This window comes from Saccopteryx bilineata, chromosome 6, assembly GCF_036850765.1.
Source record: "Saccopteryx bilineata isolate mSacBil1 chromosome 6, mSacBil1_pri_phased_curated, whole genome shotgun sequence".
Taxonomy (NCBI): Eukaryota; Metazoa; Chordata; class Mammalia; order Chiroptera; family Emballonuridae; genus Saccopteryx; species Saccopteryx bilineata.
Window position 1 is genome coordinate 121,720,836 of NC_089495.1, and position 15,292 is coordinate 121,736,127.

The window sequence follows — 15,292 nt, forward strand, 5'->3', positions numbered from 1 at the left end:
AGTCCCATCCTGCAGGACAGAATGTGCTTCCACATGTGCCTTTGAGCCAAAGAGCCTTAGATTGACGTCATTTTTGTCACTAGTTGTGTTTCTTGTGCAGATTATGTAAATAAGCTCCAAGTTCATCTCCTGTAAAGCGGGGCTAACAGTGACCTGAGAGAAGAGATAATAAACTTGCACATTGTAGGGAAAACAGCTCTGTTAGGCTTGCTTACTTGCACTTTGCATGATTAGTGCTTGAGCAAGTGGCAGAACCGCGCGCGCGCGTGCGTGTGTGTGTAGCCTATGTAGGGCGGCAGGTACTTGCTCTTGGCGAGCGGCAGTTTTCCTGTTCGCTCGCCCACCCGCAGGGCAAACCTCCTTTGCCTTTTGCTCCTTGGCGGTTCCCAGAAACTAATAAACCGAATGGCCCAACGCTTTCCGGCTTCGCAGTAACTGTACCATCTGGCCAAATACAATGTGAGCCTGCCTGGCCTGGGACACCGGCATTAGCATTACATCGCTCCTCGCTGGAATTTCTTCTGTCTGGTGTCAGCCAGGCCTGGTTAACAGGGGGTCCGACTCATCATCTCTCAACACATCTTTGATTTCCCTCACCTCAGGCGGCTGTGCCAGTTTGTTTTCTGCCCCGTCAGTGCCAGTTTCTGAGGGCGCGCGGCATGCTGGGTGTTGTAGTCCAGACCTGCCCATCCGCCCCAAGATAGCTGTGGAGTCGAGGTCCGAAGAACTACAACTCCCAGAGTCCCATGCGCCTCCGGAACCGTGTCACAGTGTCCCAGGACCAGGAAAACGTGGTTTCGGTTTCCGCGGAGCAGTTTTGTTCTTAAAAGCTATCCGGACAGTGCTCTCCCGTGCTAAGGGGCCTCCGTGTAGGTCGTGGGGTCGGAGCAACTAGGCCAGGTACTGGAGACACGCAGCCGCTCTGCACATCCGAAGTGTAAACTGGTTTCCAGGCGCCGGTGAGCCCAGCTTGGGCCTTAAATGAGGCCCCTTGCTTCTCCTTGTCGGAGATTCGGACTCTGAGAACGTTGTGGACAGGGCAGTGAGATCTCCGCACTTCTCCCCGGCCGAACTGGAGAGGTGGCCCCTCAGACATCCGAGGATACTGGCCCTGAGCCAGGCTGCTATGAAGAGTGACCCGGCGCCACCTGCAGCCCCCCTCAGGGGGCTCGGGAGCGTCCTCCCTTCTGTGGCGGCCGCGGCTCTATTGGAGGAGGCGGCCGACCTGCTGGTGGTGCACCTGGACTTCCCGGCGGCGCTGAACACCTGCGAGCGAGCCGGGCGGAACCTGAACCTTGACGTCCTGGCGGGCGAGCCTGCGGGCGTGTACGTGCGGGGCTCGCTTGGGGCGGGACTCCGGGTGCCAGTGGTCTGTCATTCTCGGTTGCACACGGGGCTCGCTTGGGGAGGGACTCGGGGAGCCAGCAGTTTGCCATTCCGGGTTGCGCACGGGGAGTCTCCAGCAGGTGGGTGTGCCCATTCTACGGAGGAGAAAACTGAGGCCCGGAGCAGCGCTTAGCTAGTTCTTCCCTGCCTGCCACAGTACGTTGGCGTGATAGGAAGACAGAATGTGCATCAAGTGTTATTTCCATGAGCAGACTCAGTCATTTCCTAGGTACACGCCCCGCCCCCAAGTTTTTGGCTGATGAGTGGGAAAAGAGTTCTGGTTCTGTTGAAGAACTGGATTAGCGAATCAACCTGGAGAAAACTTAGGTTCTCCATTTGAGCTTTGGCCTGTTTTGGAATGGAGGGCATCATTTCTCTGTGGGTTGTGAAGTTGGATTAGATCATTTTGGAGGGGTAGAATAGCCAAAGTTGGCCCGGGAACTGGGGAGTCCAAGTTGTGAATTTAAGGGTTGTATGCTTGGGGGACCTCTTGCAGTAAACGCTGAAGGCTGTGATTCTGGTTGCCTGGAGGTACCTCACTATTGGTACTAGAAGGCCAGTCATGAAATCCCCCTAGCTACATTTGGCCCTGCCCATTTCTCCACAGAGTGAATAATTCTCCACCCACACACCTGCCGGGAAGGTTTCCTTTACCATAGCTAGCTCATTTAAATTCGATTTCACCTGCATACAAAGATGTTGGGCAAGGGGTGATTTGCCTCTAGGAGGTTTACAGGAACTTTACATTTCTGGGAGAATGGGCAGTTTTCTCTATGGTGGGGCCCATGAGACCTATTGTAATTATGAGGCCCACTTGGATACTAATGGGGAGGATGGAAGTGACAGTTAAATCGGGAGCTGGGGAATAGGTGTGAATGGAAATGGAGGGAACTACTTCTAAACCTGAACTGGTTTTTTTGCTGACAGGTCCTTGGAGGTGAAATGCTCCCTGTGTGTTGTGGGGATCCAGGCCCTGGCAGAAATGGATCGGTGGCAGGAAGTCCTGTCCTGGGTTCTTCAGTATTACCACACCCCTGAAAAGCTACCTCCCAAAGTCCTAGAGCTGTGGTAGGTCCTTGTTGCTGACTCATTGCATCATTCTAGAAATGAGAATGTTTGTGTCCTCTCCTGAATCAGTGCCTAATATCTCCTCTTCCCCCTTTTCTATTTCCCTCCAAATTGAATTCTTCCTGTTCTATCCTTTTTTTATTTTGTTTTGTTTTCAGATCTCAAAGCAGCACTGAAGGATGAGGAAGGGAGGATTTAGGACTGGACTAGAAGAAAGAGAGAGAGAGGACACTGGGAATAGGAGATGTGGAGTGGGATGACAGAGTGGAGTGTAGCATAGAGAGAGCTTGTTGTGCTTTCTAGGAATTCCTGATTCTTTCAGCATTCTGTAGGGAAGGGCTGGAGGACACAGGGCAGGAGCTAGATAGTACAGTACAGTGGATATGAGAGTTAAACCAACTGTGAAGCACTGACTGTTCTTTTCTTGGGATTGGATTATTTTGGGCTGCAGTGTTCTCCTGTACAGCAAAGTACAAGAGCCTGGAGCTGTGCTGGAAGCAGCCAGGGCTTGGCTCCGAGACCCAGACAATCAGGGTCTTCCAGAGTACAGCGCCTTGGCAGAACTTCACCTGCAGCGGGTGCTGCTGCCCCTGGGCTGCCTGGCGGAGGCTGAGGAGCTAGTGGTGGGCTCTGAAGCCTTCAGTGTGGAGCAGCAGCTGGAAGCTCTCCAGGCCATCAGCACAGCGAGGCAGAAGCAGAGACAGGAACACTGTGGCCCTGTGAAAGACCAGAAGCCACGCCAGGAAGGTAGGATGTTGCCCTTCTGCAGCTGCTGTAAAGCGTAGTTGTGGGCTTTCCTCCGGACTATGGGGGTCCATCATGACACTCCTGGGAACTTGGGAGCAAGTCTTTTTTTATATGAGAGTTGGGGAGGCAGAGACAGATTGCTGCATGCGCCCGACCAGGATTCACCCATCAAGCCCCTACAGGCAATCCTCTGCCCAGTTGGGCTGCAGCTCCATTGCTCAGCAACTGAGTTATTTTAGTGCCTAAGGCTGAGGCCATGGAGCCATCCTCAGAGCTTGGGGCCAACTTTGCTCCAACCATTGGAGCCATGGATGTGAGAGGGGAATAGAGAGAGAGAGAAAGATGGGTGGAGGAGGGGTGGAGAAGCAGATGGGTGTTTCTGACTCCCTGACCAGGAATCAAACCTGGGACATCCACACACTGGGCCAATGCTCTACCACTGAGCCAGCTGCCCAGGGTGGAGCATGTCTTTTATGAATAACTCCCAAATTACACAATAGAAAACCTGTTGAGTTGCTTTCAAAGCCGAGACCCTCTGAAGTTGGCAGTGGAAGGAGACTTTGTATGAGTAGGTGTTGCTGGGTCTTAGGACCTTGACTCTTTTCTCCTGAAAGCCACCATTTCCTTGGGGCCCTCTCATTAGATCTCTTGCCTGCACCACGCTGGCCTGGGCAGGATGTTATAGTGCTGGCATCAATGCAGATGCAGTTGAGGTGTGTATGGGATAGCCAAAGGAAAGCAGGAAACTAACAATAACTTGGTAGCTTGATGTATGAGATGAAAATTACTTATCTTCAGTTTGGGTGCCCCTGCCCAGTGTCATGTCTGCCGCACTCACTAGACCTCCTGGGTGTCTTCTTCAGTAATTGACGCCCACCCTCTCAGGGACAGCCCATGTTAAGAGTGCAGATTTATAAACTGGTTTCTGTAGGAAAACCACTTCAAGACCCAGCACCATACATCCCGCTGGCATCATGTAAGGGGAGCCGGCACAGGTGTAAGTGTGGGTGTTGATTTGTTACTCAGGGACTTGGAGTGTTCCTCTACTCCAGACCTTCACCTGGTTCTTGAGCCCTTTTCATCTCCTTTTCCTTAAGTGGTCTCTATACAAGAATACTTCTAAGGGAAGAAAATTCATTATCTCTTGAAGCAATTCATTCCATCAATGGGCAATTCTGTAGAGAAGTTGTTCTTTATCTTGGTAAAATATAGAATAGGCATAATCCCCACCCCCAAAACCCTTCAACTGTTAGGAGATTGTAACCCTGTTTTCCTAAGTGTTTTTCTTTGTGTGCTAAAGAGCATGAACCTGCTGAGACAGAATTGCTTCTTTGCAAACAGGGCTTGTTGGCTTGAGGAATTCTCTGTGACTACTCAGGACCTCTACCCTTCTACCCCCTGGGGAGGAGGGAGTGGAAAGGGGTTTGATGGCAAGTTTAGGGTATTCTGTCAGGACTGGGAACTACTTGTTTTGGGTTAAAGTGTTTGTGTTTGTATTCACAATCCAGGACTTTGAATTCTTCACTGTGTGTGCTAAGTGCCCTCATTTCCCTGCATCACCGTGATCATTAAGACCTGTGCTCTGTGTAACTCCATGCATCTTAGGCCAAAATATAAATAGTACTTTAAAATAATGAGGGTATTTAGGAAAATACCGCATATGCCAGGTTTACCTAGCTGAGTAGATATGGTCTGTCACAGTCCTCCTCTAAGGAGATGATACTCTGGTGATGTAGTTTGTCCTTAAAATATTTTTGGTGCTTTCAGAGTCTTCTTTAGAACCACTTTATAAATTACATGATTAAACCGTTCTTGTTACCTTTTGTTCAACTCTTATCATCAAGCTCAAAGCTCAGGTTTAGGGAAGCTGGTTTCTGTGACTTACCCTACATTTACTCTCTGTCTCCTGACCAGGCTCCTCCCACAAGTTTCTGTTACTACTGATGCTGCTTCGCAGGCTGTGGGACTCTGCAGTGAGTTACTTTGTTTCCCTGCCCTTCAAAAAGAGCCTCCTGGCCACCTTGATCCTCTGCCTCTTGGTGGTGAGGTTTGATCCAGGTGAGTGATGAAGCCACTTCCCCTCCCCCCTTTCCTGGGAAGGAGCAATTGACAGGGGCTGGGCCTGGGGAAGCCCTCCTGGGCAAGGAAGTACCTGCTGTGCCACTTGTCCCAGTCTGTTCAGTAAGGAGGGATGTGGGATTGGAGCAGGACCTGGCCCCCGCCCACCGAGGAGCGGCTAGTGCTGGCGTCTGTAAGCAGTCTGGGAAAGCCCTGCTGCCCTGCTGCCCTTGGATATTGGCTCTGAATTATTGTTATCTTTTCCTCTACTTTATTCAAGGTTCAACTCTGATACAGCTTGGGGTTAAAAAACAAAAACAAAAACAAAAAACAACTCTTCCTTAGCATAATGTTTAAAAATTGTGTTGACACATTAAATTGTAAATGAAATACATGTACGTTTTAGAAAATGTGGAAAATAGGGGAAAGTAGAAAGAAGAAAACAAATCACCTGCTATTATAATGATTACACTTTCAATCTTTTTCTATGTATAGAGGTATATGGATATAGGTAAATTTTGCATATTATATATATTCTTTGAAACATGCCTTTAAATGGCTAAATAATATTCCAATTTATAGAAAAATCCCATAATTGATTTTAACAGCTCCCCATTGCAGAATGTTTTGGTTATTTCCTGTTCTGTTTCTGTAGCACTGTGAGGCAGACGTAGGCTCCCCAAGTGTGTTTGGGAACAGCCCTGGTTATTTCCTGAGGGTTAATGCCTCAGACGAGCACACACTGGGCCAAAGGAGAGGCGCTCATTCTTTTAGATATTGTTGTGTGTTCCTCTATGTGACTCATGATCTAATCTCTACTCTTCTCATGAATTTAGACTTAGAATACAATTCATAGAACTCAAAACTGGAGGAAAAACTAAAAACCCTTATCCAGTCCCTTTGGTTTCTTTCTTTTTCTTCCTTTTGTGGTTGAGAAACCTTAGAACCACAGCGAAAGTGACTAGGCTAGGCGCACAAACAATTTCTTTTTATTTATTTATTTATTTATTTATTTATTTATTTATTTATTTATTTATTTATTTCCTGAAGCTGGAAATGGGGAGAGACAGTCAAACAGACTCCCGCATGCTCCCAACTGGGATCCACCCGGCACGCCCACCAGGGGGCGACGCTCTGCTCACCAGGGGGCGATGCTCTGCCCCTCTGGGGTCTTGCTCTATTGCGACCAGAGCCATCCCAGCGCCCGGGCCATCTTTGCTCCAGTGGAGCCTTGGCTGCGGGAGGGGAAGAGAGAGACAGAGAGGAAGAAGAGGGGGAGGGGTGGAGAAGCAGATGGGCGCTTCTCCTGTGTGCCCTGGCCGGGAATTGAACCCTGGACTTCTGCATGCCAGGCTGACGCTCTATCACTGAGCCAACCGGCCAGGGCCACAAACAATTTCTTTTTAAAGCTGCTAGTTCTTGATTTAGTCTCTATTTTCTGTTTCCTGTTCTCTAATTCTGCTTGTTCCAGAGACTTGATAAAAATTTAGAAAAATTTTTATGGTTTTTATAAGCCCTTTAGTCTAATAAACCCTGATCTTTAAAGTGTGACGGCAGGGGCCATTTGAGCTTGCTGTGTGTATAGCTGCTCAGACTTTTTCAGGAAGAACCCTGGCGGGTAGTCCTCAGCCTTAGTGACTGCCAAGACCCACTGCAGTGGCGGCGCCCTGGGAAAGGGGAGCTGTGAATGGTCTGCAGTTATAATTCAGTGGAAAGGATGTGCAGAAGGGAGTCAGTCTGCCAATAGCACTCTTAAAAAATAACATCTTCCTTTGTGTTTAAGTGAAAGGAGAAGAGATAGACTCCTCCATGTGCCCTGACTGGAATCTACTTGGCAACACCTGTTGGGGGCCAATGCACTGTCCACCTGAGGCCATGCTCCCAACTGAGCTATTTTCAGTGCCTGCGGCAGAGGCTTGATGGAGCCATCCTCAGCACTTGGGGCCAACTGTGCTTGAATCAATCGAGCCATGGCTGCAGGAAAAGAGAGAGAGAGAGAAGGTTGAGAGGGTGAGGGGAAAAGCAGATAGTCGCTTTTCCTGTGTGCCCTGACCAGGAATCAAACCTGGAACTTCACAAGCTGGGTCGATGCTCTACCACCGAGCCAGCCAGCCAGGGCCACCTCTTCCTTTTTTAAGAAAAATAAAGAAGTTAAAAATTCAGTAATTCAAATAATGAAAACAAACCAATTCAGCTTTAATTCCAAAGAGATAAATTTTACTTTATTTTATTGCAGTATAATTAACTTATGATGAAAATAGGTAGTACTGTCACATGGCTCCAAATGAAAAGCTACAGAAAAGAGCCTGACTGGCCGGTGGTACAGTGGATAGAGCATTGAACTGGGATGCAGAGGACCAGGTTTGAAATCCTGAGGTTGCTGGCTTGTGCGCAGACTCATCCAGCTTGAGTGGAAGGTCGCTGACTTGAATGTGGGATCACAGACATGACCCCATGGTCACTGGCTTGAGCCCAAAGGCCACTGGTTTGAAGCCCAAGGTCGCTGGCTTAAGCAAGGGGTCACTCGCTCTGCTGTAGCCCCCTGGTCAAGGCACGTATGAGAAAGCAATCAATGAACAACGAAGGAGCTGCAATGAAAAATTGATGCTTCTCATCTCTCTTCCTTTCTCTTCCTGCCTGTCTGTTCCTCTCTGTCCCTCTCTCTGTCTCTCTTTCTGTCACACACACAAAAAAAGCTACAGTAAAGAATGTAGTAAAAGTATCTTCCCAAATTCATCTTACCAGAAGTAGCCATGTTAGCAGTTTTTTTGTATATCAAAAAGATTAAAACAAAATAAATTTGAATCTTTTTTTCAGCAAATTTAAGGTCATTGTAATCTAAGTGAGGTCCTAGAGAAAGTGATAATCTCTATTGTTGGAGAATGGAGGAGCAGCAAATAACATTAAGTATTCAAGTGTGATTTTGAAATGTTCCCAAGTTGGTTGTGTTGTTCCGGGTGGGAGACAGTCGAGTGCAGGCGAGGGTGCAGGTGTACTGACTCTGATCTTCTCCCTGCAGCCTCTCCTCCTTCCCTGCCCTTCCTTTGCAAGCTGGCCCAGCTCCTCCACTGGATCCGGGGCACCCTGTTTGCCCCTCTCTCTCAGCTCCCCATCCAAGATTGAGTAGCTGCGCCTCTCCACCTCGGCCTCGCTCTTCACAGCAGAGTGGCTCTCTGTGGCACCCTCTTCCTGTTGCAGGGTGGGCCCCTTATGGATGGGGCCAGCCTGACTCTAGGAGGAGCTGAGCCAGTCACATGGAGCATCTTGCTGCCTGACTGCCTTTCCCTGTACGGCCTGCTATGGCTGGTGTCAGCAGAGCATCTGGAGATGAAGCTGGATTGCAGGGCACACGTCCTCCAGAATAGCCCCTTGTATATAGGCCCATGTGAAGGAGGGTCTGGCAGCTGGGAGTGTGTCCACAAAACATTGAGTCTTTGGCAAAGGTAAGGTGTTAATGAAGCTGAAGTTCAGAAAAACCCCTTGAAAACTTCCCGCTGAAAATTGCACCCCAGGGCAGGCCTTTCATTAGGCCAAATGCCATCTGAGAGGACTTCCTTTTTCTCTGTCATACTCTGTTGCATGGGTCTGGTCTAGTTGTTTATCTGTACCCCATTCCCATGGTTTTGCATTGGATTTGAGGCTGCTTGGATGGGATCTGTGTTCAGAGCAGGGCATGGCTTTCCGGACCACCCAGTGGCCACCAAAGAAAATGAGTCTCTGCTTTTCTGACCCAGTAAAGTGATCTTGCTTGGTGCTCCTTGGGCTTCAGCTCAGTTTTCCAGGTTGCCAGTGGCTACACCCTGCTCTCTTACACTCAGTGTCATTGCCCTGGCCTTCCTTCTGTCAATACTGTCTCCTGCCATGCAGTTGTAGTTTTGTACTTTGTCCAGTGGCTTTTTTCACCAGGTTCTGCCTGTGTCCTTGCCTTCCTGTAGACACTGTTGCTGGTCCCCCTTTCTATGTCCTGTTCCAATGACATATAACCTATTGTTTGTATAATGCACAAGTTTTTCTTGTGTGGTCTTAAAAGGTCCACCAGTCCAGCCTTAGAGGCTGATGAGCTGAAAATGGAACTGGCTTACTAGGGGAGTTGGACAGGACACGCAGAGGGGCTGGGCAGAGGGACGTGGGTTTTGAAGGCGGTGAACAGTTTTACTCATTGTTAGGAGGAGGAGGTACAGGCCCTCAGCCTTTGAGTGCCTGAGGTGTTTTAGTATTTTCTGTCACTAGCCACAAGAATCTTACATGTGTCTGTGCAAGTAAGTGTAAAATATTGCCTTGTCATCAGGATTGTGAAAGGCTTCCAGCAAGAGCCAGCCTTTCTGGGGCCAGAGGCCAAGCACACCACCCCCTGCTCGGACCTATGTCATTGCTGATACCAAGGATATAGGAGGTGCCTTTCGCTTTTTGTAGGGTGATTTTCAAGGGTTGTGAGTCAACAACTTCTCTTTAGAATTAACCCCAGGGAGCAGAAGGGAAGGGAGGCAGATAAATTTTGAGGTCTCTTCTTTAGAATGATTTCTTAAAATGAAAGTCTGGTCCTGTTCACTACCTTAGGTAATTCTTTAATGCTTCTTGTGGCCCACAGGATAAAACCCACATTCTTCATGAAATTTCAGGCTATTTGTGAGCGGATTTTGGCTCAGTTCCACTGCTGTGTAGGGCCTCTGGTCCTTATGCACTGTGCCCCCCAACTGCCCTGCCAGCCAGTTTTCTGAACACAGAATGCTCTCTCACACCTCTGCTGTTCCTCTGGAATGTCCAGCCTCTCTTTTTGCCTGGTAGTTCCTTAGCATTCCAGACTCACACAGGTTACCTCATGTTGACATGATAAAGTTTTGGAAATATTGGGCTAAATAAAATCCATTATTAAAGTTAATTTTACCTGTTTCTTTTTTTTTGTGGGCTACTAAAATGTTTAAATTACATATTGCTTACATTATATTTTTGTCTGACTGTGCTGTTCAACACACTTAGTATACATCAAGTTCAGAGGGGATGAGAATCAGAAAAGCAACATTGGAGCCCTGGCTGAGTAACTTGGGTGGTTATTGTGTTGTTCTAAAACCCCAAGGTTGTGGGTTTGATCCCCGGTCAGGGCACATACAGGAAGCAACCAATGAACACAAACTTAAGTACAACAACAAATGAATGCTTCTCTCTGTCTCTCTCTGTCTCTTTTCTTTCTGTGTCTCTAAAAAAAAACCAATCAATACTAAAAAAAGAATGAAAAACAGCACTGTATGGTGGAATTTCATGGGATGTTAGATTCATAAAGATTGTTTGTAGCCCCTTTTTCATAAGTTAAGGAAGTTGAGGCCCAGAGAGGTGAATTGATGTGCCTCAAGTCACATAGGCTGAATAAGACCAAGGATGCGTGACTCTCAAGCTTATTGCTCCCGACTACACTATGACTGCCGCACGTGCCCTCCGGCTGAGGCTGTTCAATAGTGTGCAGATGTATTTGGGAGAGGTGACTTCTGTTGGAGTTAGTTGATTAGTTCTGCATGGTTCTGAGCGAATATAACATAGACAAGATATTTTAATATTTAGGGGTGCTGAGGAGAGCCAGAATGGGTAATGCTCTTCTGTGTCATATGAGAGGCTGGGGAGGAGAAATTAGGCTACTGTGGGCATCATGGCTGGAAATAGGCGTTTGGGGAATAGATAGTGCAGAGGAGGAGGCAGGGTTCTGCTAGGAAGGGCTCAGAAGGGACCGAGAAGTTTATAGCTTTGTGCAGGTGATCCCTGTTCTCTTGCACGTATGTGTTTGCACATGTGTGTATGCTGACTTTCATATGTGAGTTATATATGTATGGTACAGGATTCAAAAGTTACAAAAGGGTATTCTTTGAAAGAAAGGTTTTTTCCTACCCTTATTCCACATCCCGTTTCCTGCCCAGAGCCCATCATGGTGTCAGTGTGTTGAATCTTCCAGAGCTAATCTCTAATAGTAAGCGTTTCTTTCAGCTACACAAATAATTGCATACTACAGACAGGCACACTGTGTCACACTTTAAAAGCAATTAGTGCTGGGTAAACTGTTTCTTGTCAGCTCATGTACAGCTGCCTGATTCTTATTAGCTACCTTATGTTCCAGTGTGGGACGGGGCCACAGTGCATCAGCCCGGTGCCCATTCCCTTTTTACTACATTGAAACCTCTCCAACCTCTCCTAAACTCACAGCAACCTTGAGTTTAAGATATCAGGTAATGGTCACACCTCTTTCCTTTTCCTTCCTGGCAAATACCAAGCAGCCTGTACAGTCTGCCTGGTAACTGCCCCAGCTGCAGTGGGGAGGTGAGAATGGGCCTTTTACACTCTGGACACTCAGTGTTTCTTCAATCTAGAAGGGATCTAACCCAGCCTCTGCCACCGGGTAACTCTGCCAGTGGAAAGGGCAGAAGGAGGAGGGCTGACATGGCTACAAATAGGGTACCTGTCCACTACCCACCCATTTCCCAATCTGCACAGGTGGGACCTGTTGTCATCGGCTGCCCTTTTTCTCTGGTTTCCTGCAGGCCAGCCAAGGACCTACCACGCTGCTGCAGCCCTTCAACGGAACTTACTAGATGGAGTGTTTGCATGAAAAAGAGGAGGCCCTTTTCTTTTCTCCCTGTGGACATCTTAGTATCTTGCACTGGGAAGTAACTGAATGAAAGGCAATGGGCACAATGCCTTTAGCAGCCTCTGAAGTTCCTCTCTGTGCTGTCCCTTCAGTGAGGAAGCAGGGATGCTGACATTTGCCAGCCTCTAAGCCTCTTAATAAAAGAAGTATTTTTCTTGTCCTAAAGCAATGGAAAATACTAAAAATTCCATAAGAGCAAATAGAGGATTCACTGATGCTACCCCGCAGAGATAACCATTAATAACATTGGTTGATCTTCTTTCAGTTTTCATTTTTTAAAACATCCAAACTGCTTGGTAGCCCAGGTGCTTGAGAACCTGTGAGAAGAGCAGTTTATAGACAGTGTGGCTCATGGGGAAGTAGAGCTAACTGGCTCTACAAGGAGCCCTCTGCTAGAGGAACTGGGGGTGCTCTTGGAAAGGCTGGCCAGGGAGCAGGGATAATACCGGCTGTCCTTTCCTGTGGTGGCTGAAGAGCTTGTGCTGTCAGCGAGTGCTGGGGAGTCCATAGTGCCCATTGCCACCAAGGCCAGATTGGAATAGTTGGATTTTTTGACCCACTTATATTTTAATCATGACCCAAGTTCATATTTAATGCCATTCCCCAGCTTCTATTTTCCAAAAGCATCTTTGAAACTTTTAACACACCCTTGTCACTTTTGTACTATCTGAGGTGGGGACTGACAGCATAAAATAATATTTGGAGACTTGACTGAAAAACAAGGGTTTTTGCAGAAGTGTGTGTGGGAAAAATAGCTGTGTTAGGTTTGCTCATTTGTTTTCCAGTTGCAAGCACTTTGCATGATTAGTGCATGAGCACATGGCAGAAAGCCATGAGTGTGTAGCCTATATAGGGCTACAGGTACTTTCCCCTGAGGGAAGTTTTCCTGATTGCTCACCCACTGCCACTGAAATCCAATAAACGGGAATGGGCCAATGTCTTTTGGCTCTGCAATTCTTCTGTGGTTGGTGCAAATCCAGTGTGAACCCACCTGGCTTGGACCACTGGCATTATAGTATGTTAGTACAGAAAAAAGTCACTTTAACTATAACAGCTGGTGAGTACGAGGAGAAAAGGGGGCCATTGTACACTGTTGGTGGGATTGTAGACTAATACAGCCACTATGGAAAACAGTATGGACTTTCTTTAAAAAGTTACAAATAGAACTACCTATTACCCAGCAATCTCACTTCTGAATTTGAAAAAACTAATTTGAAAAAAAATATATGCACCACTATGCAGCATTATTTACAATAGCTATAATATGGAAGCAACCTAAGTGTCCATTGATAGATGAATGGATAAAGAAAAAGTGATATATACACACACAATGGAATATTATTCAGCCATAAAAACAAAAATGTTGCCATCTGTAGTAAGATGGATGGACCTAGAAGATATTATGCTGGGTGAATTAAGCCAGACAGAAAAAGACAAATTCTGTATGATTTCACTTATATGTGGAATCTAAGAAAACAAACGAGAGATGACATTACAGTAATGGTGGTGTGAGAGATACCCTTGGTTGCTCCCTTTGAAATTTCAACAAATTGAACAACTATATTCCTCCTCAGCAAAGGAACCCCAACTGGGCTTGCAGGTGTGCCTGAAAGATCCATGCACCAAATTGACTTAAAAGTGGGAAGGGTAAAGAATGGGGAGGGGCATTGAAGATAAGATGCACTCGCTGTTGAGCTCTGGACAGGGAAGTGGTGGTAGACTGTCTCGATTTTTTTGTCTACTGGGCTCCATAGAGGGCAAAACCCCAGGTGACTGGGTCTTCTGCTGTGAGGAGCAGAAAGAATAAGGGGAATCTGGGGAGATACTGAACCAAAGCAGCAGAGTGTGGGGTCACAGCCATTGTTCCTACAGTCTACAGGTAGCCTGCACTTGGACAGAGATACAAAAATACAGAGTACAACCCTTCAGCCTCCCACCACCTCTCTCCCCCGATGGTACGGAAAATGGCAGAGACATATGCCACAGTTAGTTTTACAGGGCCACTCTTTCCCCTGAAGAACAGAGGTGCTCTGTTACAGGTCCCCTGGGAGGCGCATCTAGAGGTCTGAGATCAGTATTGCTAAAGCTGTAGATCCCTTGGAGCATGCCCCACCCATCACTGCAACTGCAGCCCTGACTTCATTATTGGAACAGAAGCTTCTCTGTCCAGGCCAGACTGAGAATTTTACAGAGCTAAAACTTGTAATCCAGAGCCACCTACTGGAAAAAAGGAGAAAAACTTCTTGGAAGTCCTTTTCTGTTTCCTTGGGTGTTTGAGGAACATACTTCTTTTCTTCTGATGTTTTTCTTTAGTTATTTTGTTTTTGTTTTATTTTGTTTTGATTATTGTTTTTTGTTCTTTTTTGTTTAGTTTCTCTTCTTTTTATTTTAAATTTATTTTTATTTGTATTTTTTACACTTGATATTAGCCAAAAGCTGAGAAGCGATTGTATTTTTGTTGTTGTATTTTGCTTGATTTCTTGACAATACCACTCTTAAATGCTCTATAAGCAGAACACACAAATACCTGGCTACATAAGTAAGAGAAACAGTTCAGAAAGAAAATGGAAACTCTCCAGAAAGCAATCTCAATCACATGGAAATCTTATAGTTAAATGATAGAGAATTCAAAATTAAAGTTCTGAATATACTCAATGAGATGTGAGAAAACACTGACAAACAAATTAATGAGTTCAAAAAGTATTAATGCACAAAATGAGTACTTCACCAAGGAGATTAAAACTTTAAAAACAGAGATGAAGAACTCAATACATGAATTGAACAATGGAGTATCAAGTTTAGCTAATAGAACAGGCCATATAGAGGAAAGAATCAGTGACATTAAGCACAGGCAAGGAGAGTTCCTACAGAGAGAAGGCGAGAGAGAGACACAAATTTAGAAAAATGATAGCACTCTACAAGAATTGTTTGACTCCATCAGAAAGAACAGTATAAGAATAATGAGTATATCAGAAGAAGAGAGGGAGAAGGAAATAGAGAGCCTATTCAAACAAGTAATTGATGAGAACTTCCCAAGCCTATGGAAAAAGTTAGATCATTGAATCCAAGAAGGAAACTGAACATTGAGTTACTTCACCCCAACCAGACCTTCTCCTAGGCACATTGTAATAAAATTGTTAAAAATCAGTGGAAAAGAAAGAATCCTCACAGCATCTAGGGAAAAGAAGAACATAACATATAAAAGAAGGCCCATCAGTTTATCATTGGACTTCTCAGCAGAAACTCTACAAGCCAGAAGAGAGTGGACCCAAACATTCAAAGCACTGAAAGAGAAGAATTACCAGCCAAGAATACTATATCCATCAAAGTTATCCTTCAAATATGAAGGAGAAATTAAAACTTTTGCAGACCTACAGAAGCTGGGGGACTTTGTCACCAGAAAAC

The 15,292-nt window shown here is 46.3% G+C and overlaps 1 protein-coding gene across 3 annotated transcripts; it reads left to right on the plus strand.

Annotated features, from left to right (window-relative positions):
• The first annotated feature begins 317 nt into the window (after nt 1-317).
• PEX26 (peroxisomal biogenesis factor 26) lies at nt 318-12,048 on the plus strand. 3 transcript variants are annotated; one of them, XM_066235828.1, is made up of 5 exons: nt 318-1,326; nt 2,314-2,454; nt 2,906-3,201; nt 5,116-5,259; nt 11,781-12,048. In XM_066235828.1, the coding sequence occupies exons 1-5, from the start codon at nt 1,127-1,129 to the stop codon at nt 11,846-11,848; spliced, it is 849 nt and encodes a 282-aa protein (XP_066091925.1). In that variant the 5' UTR covers nt 318-1,126; the 3' UTR covers nt 11,849-12,048. The 3 variants fall into 3 exon arrangements, with proteins under 3 accessions (XP_066091925.1, XP_066091923.1, XP_066091926.1); XM_066235826.1 differs by lacking the exon at nt 11,781-12,048 and adding an exon at nt 8,279-10,138 and having other exon boundaries at nt 610-1,326; XM_066235829.1 differs by lacking the exon at nt 11,781-12,048 and adding an exon at nt 7,043-7,304 and having other exon boundaries at nt 992-1,326.
• Nucleotides 12,049-15,292: the final 3,244 nt, after the last annotated feature.